The sequence below is a fragment of the Argopecten irradians genome, chromosome 2 (assembly GCF_041381155.1).
Source record: "Argopecten irradians isolate NY chromosome 2, Ai_NY, whole genome shotgun sequence".
In the NCBI taxonomy this organism is placed as follows: Eukaryota; Metazoa; Mollusca; class Bivalvia; order Pectinida; family Pectinidae; genus Argopecten; species Argopecten irradians.
The window spans coordinates 6321415-6327890 of NC_091135.1; the positions used below are offsets into that span (position 1 = coordinate 6321415).

Sequence of the window (6476 nt, forward strand, 5' to 3'; positions counted from 1 at the left end):
AAATATTATTTTATTTCCAATGGTCAAAGGTAGTCGTTAATACCACTGTTCTGGAAAAAGAAATTTCTTTCTTAACTTCATTCACATCTCCAAACGTGTGACTTGTATTGTGTTTCATGTTTTAGAAGGTCATGAAGTCGTTTTTAAATAGAAAGTTGTTTCACTGCGACATATCATGCTGCGAGATACACATCAACCTTGTATATCATCTTGATAAACATACATTCATGTTGTATATCATAAGATATTTGTGGTAGAGAGACTTAAGTCGACCAACTGAATTTGTTTTACGGATTAAAAGAATCCATATATTTTTGTGGTTTCGAAGTAGTTACGTGGTAGAACCACGAATAATTCTACCTACGAAACTACTTTCATACCACGAACGAAAGTACCACGAACAATTTATGTGTTACAGTGTGGAAATCATGAATAACACATCGTGTTACATGTAAATAGAAAAGTACAAGTCAGGTCTGTCTACAAATGAAGCATTATCACAGCATAAAAATATATAGTACAGAAAATATAGAATTTCCGCCATATTATTTTATTAGATATTTCATTTCTTAAGTTAGTTGGAATTCCTGCACATAATTTTGTTTTTCCATGCGAGGATACGAGAACGTATTTCTGGAATACGCGAGGCATAAATAATGGGATTAAAAGCGGAGTTCAGACAACCCAAATACACGAGGGTATGACGTACTTGTCTTGTGATGACGTAATCTTTGAACCACCCTTCCATAAATACCACAAAAACAATCATTGGCGTCATCGTCAGAAACAAGATGACTGCCAGGATGATGAGCGTGATTACGGCCCTTACTTGATGTTTTGTCGTTCGGGGGCGCCTCTGTCGATGTAGTGATGTCCCGGATGATAGTGCCTTTAGATACTGTACACTCAGCGGTAGTTCGTCGCGTTCCTTTTTCAGGTTATAACAGTGTGAATGATTTTTACGCCGAACAGGCAGTCGGCATCTTTCTGTGTTTGACAAGAAATGAAAATTATGGGATGTACCAGCGCGATTTTCCTCATGGGCAAAGTGTTCGTTCCACGCTTCTCTGATATTCTTTTTATTACATTTCCCTTCACTGACCTCCCTGTCTGTCATGCATTCAGCATGCTTATTTTTGTCGATCTTGCCGCTGTATACCAAATTGCATTTGGAAGAGGTTTTATCGTAGATGGCCGATGTTCCCTCTGTCGAAATCCGCCTGTGGTGTACAATGTTCTTGGCGGTGGTACCCTTCCGATAAATAGAACGATACAGAACCACAATCATCAATATACAGGAGCTAATAATTAATACTTCTGCGAAAAGAAGAAGTATTGACCAAGATTTGAGTATAGGAACTGCTTTATTACAAAACAATGTCCTCACAGCGCAGTATGGCATATTGTAATTCTTCTCATAAACCGCGAACGGAGTGACGGTAATTAAACCGGAAGTAGACCAGGATACTACCACGATGATCCAGACACGAATACGGGCCTGCTTCAGAGACATCGGAACTCTCTGTAGAATTGCCCAAATTCTGTCCAGACAGATGAAACACAGATGGATAATGGACACCGAGATCGCAAAACAAAATACACATAGACGTGCCCAGCATTCATTATACGATATCTGGCTTACCGTGAACGACTGGTATACCGGGAGTAAAGATACACAGGTAAGTAAGTCGCTGAAGCTCAGGCTCAGGATATGAACGTTTGTGATGGTTTTCCCCATACACTTTCCACTGATCATTATGATTATGACTGGCACGTTCAGAACAACCGAAATCACACTTGTCAAACCAACAACAAACTGAACGCCTAGGTTGGCTGTCTCCGTGACGTTGGAAGAGGTAAATGATTTAATACCTGTATCATTCATTTTTGTTGTTCACAAACAGGTATGTGCCCTACCTGAAAATAAACACACATTTTTTTTTCAGTTTGATAAAAACAAATAGTAAAAATGACGACGGATTTTCCCATGATTAATCTCATTGATGAAAATATTTACATACGCCCCTATGTAGTCAATGGGAGGGGAGTTGCATTCAAATAAGCGTAATCGCAATGACGTATGAATACAAACGCAGTGCAGGTTCGGACTACTTCTAGTTCACACCTCGATAAGATTTTGCGTCATAAGTTGACGGATTTCAAAATAACAATAACGGTTTTTATTACATCCAATTAAATATGTATTTGACATCAAAACAAAAGAGGTGTTCAAGCTTCGTAACGGTAATAAACAACAAAATGACTTGCTGGTCGGAGCTACAACCGGGGGTTTCCTCAGAATGTTCGGGAAATTCCACAGTTACGTCCGTATGTGTCTACGGTCACTCATCTTAACTAAATACATGTATACAGAACATCTGGTTGTCGGAGAACAATTCTGGGAGCGTCTTAGAAGCGAAAAATAGGCAAACAGATCATGTACAGGTTTCCAGAAAAAACACATTACAGGTATCATATCCGAAACAGTGTCATCAGCTATGTTCCCCGTCTTTGCATTCAAAATAGGACTACACACACCATAAGAACACTTGTCTATCCTCCGTACTATAAAATAAAAAGTAATGACTATAAAAATTTAGTCTATATCGCGTTCGCAGGTCGATACATACATGACAAACATTAGGTAGCTCAACGGTCATACCATCAATAGGCTTATAGTAACTTTCCTTGGCTAAAAACATGGCAGTTCGCTTCTCTTTGGACCGCATCATTACCCTGACAACGATACATACCGGTAGTCGTTCTGCCTCGGTTATCTTAATTTTTATGCGAAATGGACATTGTTGATATATGTTCATATTGAAGAAAAAATATAAAAAAAATAATTGAAAGGTGTCATTGTAATATTTCAAATCAAACTACAGCTATAACACTCAACAATCGGAACTATATCTACGCCATCCTGACTAACGTAGCTATCCAGCTTAGCAACCAATATCGCTTTCAAATTGATCAGGAACATGGAAAAATAGACTTATTTATGTAAAGATATAGATTGAACAGTGTTTTGATTGCGTTAAAGGTGGTATGAACGCAATTGGATACAGACATATTCTACATGTATAAGCACAAACGCGTTACATTGAATATTTCTGTATCCCATTGCGTTCATACCACCTTTAACGCAGTTTCAATCTTTATTTTAACGTGCAATTAGCATAACATAATTAGATGCACACTGAAATGCGCTCCTTTGTTAAGTTGTATATTGACATAATTAACATCGATGATATTTACCTATAGGGAGAAAAACGCAAACTCTTTCTCTATTGTAAGATAAAGCACACATGCCTAAATAAAGCGCAATACTTTTCTATTGGTGCAGTTTTGCAACAGTGAATACGCATTGAAATACAATTGTTTTGCTCGTAAATATTTAGTATATTTCGTCGAAAATAAAATAAAATATTAGTTCAATATATCTAAAAATAAGGACAAATGCTAATAACCAATTAACAGAATTAATCATAAAAGATGACAAGAAAGGTTACGAAAAGTCAGTACTTACCGTAAATAAAATGTCAATTTATATTGAAAAGTGCCACATAGGAATGGACATTGAAGGACAAACAAACCACATCGTTTTCTATAGTAAAACACTTGCTGTTGATCAATATCTGATCAAAGCAAAGCACACTTTACATGACAAGAGGTCTTTTTAAAGGTTTTCATATTGCTATCGTTTTTACTAACACTGCTTTTTTATTGGTCCATCAGCGTAGGCGAGGCTGGATGAAATAGTCTATCGTATATCGGCACGTACGAAGAGAAAATAGGCACACTGTATATGCTAATTATAGTATCTCTATTAGGATTGGATGCATCATGATGCGTAATATCATATCTATCTCCGCCCTTAGCTATAATTTCCGACAAAATACTAATTTAAAGATTTAATTACATGATTATCTAATTAAATATGATTACATAATAAGACCATTATTATCTGGTTTTCATTGGTATATAATTTCGGTTTCACACACGTATAGACGTCATATATACAGGTTTTTTTATTGATTTTATTTCAAAATGGTCGATTCTTCTGTTACTGTTATGGTATCGGAGCAAGATTAAATTCATAATATATACACAAGACAGGAGTTGATAGGCAATATGATATAGCTGTTCAAATTTCAGAACAAATAACATAAATACGTGGATAAAGAGACCGAGATAAATATCACCTACAGCTTCCTGACCTAGACAAAATATATTAAACCTTTTTGGACAAATCGAGGTGTGTCTTATCCAAGGGACATAAGTGAGAACCTACTTTACATGACTCTACACTTCATTCAATATCAAAAGTGAGACTGTGTCAAGGAAGACATAAGAAAGTTTTTGTTTGTTTGTTTGTTTGATTAATTAAAGTCCTATTAACAGCTATGGTCATGTAAGGACTGCCTCCCATGTATGCGGTGTGTTGCGTGTATGTTGTGCGAGGTGCGTGTTTTGGGAGACTGCGGTATATTCATGTTGTGTCTTCTTGTATAGTAGAACTGTTGCCCTTTTTATAGTGCTATATCACAGAAGCATGCCGCCGAAGACACCAAGCAACACACTCCACCCAGTCACATTATACTGACAACGGGCGAACCAGTCGTCCCACTCCCTGTATGCTGAGCGCTAAGCAGGAGCAGAAACTACCACTTTTATAGACTTTGGTGTGTCTCGGCCAGGGGACAGAACCCAGAGCCTTCCTCACAGGGGCGAACGCTCAAATATAAGAAAGAAGAACTCTAGATGCTGTTACCATAATACAAAGCCAAAGCAACGGGCAGTCAATGAAAGATTATAAAATGTTTTTCAATATTGATGTTTATTTGGTGAACTGAGTTACATCGCATCGGATAAGATTTATAAAACTATGCTTGCTCTCATATTCGAATGTACTTTTGAAACATAATATATCACCTTTAAAACCATTATTTGCCACGTAATGCTTTCCGTAGTCTGCTAATAATTATACAAAATAAAACAGTATTTTATAATGCTATAGCATTAATAGGTAGCTTATAATGGCAGCATTAATATCTTTTGGGTTGTGTCAAAGCCTACGCAAAAAACGCAATGACCCGGTTTCTGGCTTTCACTTACATTGTATATTACTGTGCCGGATCACGTAATGGCATCATGGGAAACATAAAAAAACTGACTTCCGGTCTATTATAAAAGCTTTTAAAACCGGTCTTCATCGTATATCTCTACACGTAGAACAATAATTTCCTTCCTTGGTCTCGTCTGCAACACACATCAAATAAGGCGATATACTAAAAACACTAGAGGCCATTTACATGGAAACAGTAGACATAGGTGGATCTCAACCGGAAATACGTTATGGCTGTTATTGCGAAGGGGCCGTGAAAGTCGAACGTTGAAAGATTTCTAATCCACACACTATTTTTGGGTTGCCGGAAATTTGTTATAATGAGTAATATAGGTAGTTATTTCTTGACTCGTACTCGTGTTACTTTGCGAAGGGGCCGTGAAAGTCGAACGTTGAAAGATTTCTAATCCACACACTATTTTTGGGTTGCCGGAAATTTGTTATAATGAGTAATATAGGTAGTTATTTTTTGACTCGTACTCGTGTTACTTTGCGAAGGGGCCGTGAAAGTCGAACGTTGAAAGATTTCTAATCCACACACTATTTTTGGGTTGCCGGAAATTTGTTATAATGAGTAATATAGGTAGTTATTTTTTGACTCGTACTCGTGTTACTTTGCGAAGGGGCCGTGAAAGTCGAACGTTGAAAGATTTCTAATCCACACACTATTTTTGGGTTGCCGGAAATTTGTTATAATGAGTAATATAGGTAGTTATTTTTTGACTCGTACTCGTGTTACTTTGCGAAGGGGCCGTGAAAGTCGAACGTTGAAAGATTTCTAATCCACACACTATTTTTGGGTTGCCGGAAATTTGTTATAATGAGTAATATAGGTAGTTATTTTTTGACTCGTACTCGTGTTACTTTGCGAAGGGGCCGTGAAAGTCAAGCCTTAGGGGTTTCTTAACTCAATCACTATTTTTGGGCTTCCAGTTCGAAGCCTACACGTGGAGAGTCTGCTAGAAATAGATTTCCATTTCAAAGACGCTGAACTTACCTAATCGACCATATGACTGCAAATAGAACTTAAACGAAAATCTGTTATGGCAAACCTTAAATATTCTACAATAGTTTCATTAGTTTATTGTCATATTATCAGCAAGGGCCAGTAAGGACGTGCCTGGATTGTTGGTGGTGAAAAACCGGAGTACCCGGTGAAAAAACAACCGACCAGCAACTGCCACATATGCGAATACTTTGGAAAGGCATTTTAATATCCTCTGTCTGGAGGGATATGTTTCGCCATATTGATGCAAGATAGTGTTACTGTACCTGCAACGGAAAGTCACTGAATGTTGATTTTGATCTCCAATAAACGTCGATAAGATAGCAATCGGTGACTCTGGCG

The 6476-nt window shown here is 37.3% G+C and overlaps 1 protein-coding gene across 1 annotated transcript; it reads right to left on the bottom strand.

The window, feature by feature from the left end:
- Positions 1-574: 574 nt before the first annotated feature.
- Positions 575-1927, bottom strand: LOC138313828 (alpha-2C adrenergic receptor-like). Its single transcript, XM_069254101.1, has one exon. It carries the CDS (start codon positions 1883-1885, stop codon positions 575-577), a length of 1311 nt encoding a protein of 436 aa, XP_069110202.1. The 5' UTR covers positions 1886-1927.
- Between the last annotated feature and the right edge of the window lie 4549 nt (positions 1928-6476).

What these genes read in the sequence shown, in the direction of transcription:
- LOC138313828 (XM_069254101.1), bottom strand. Translation starts at nt 1,885, where the DNA reads ATGAATGATACAGGTATTAAATCATTTACCTCTTCCAACGTCACGGAG.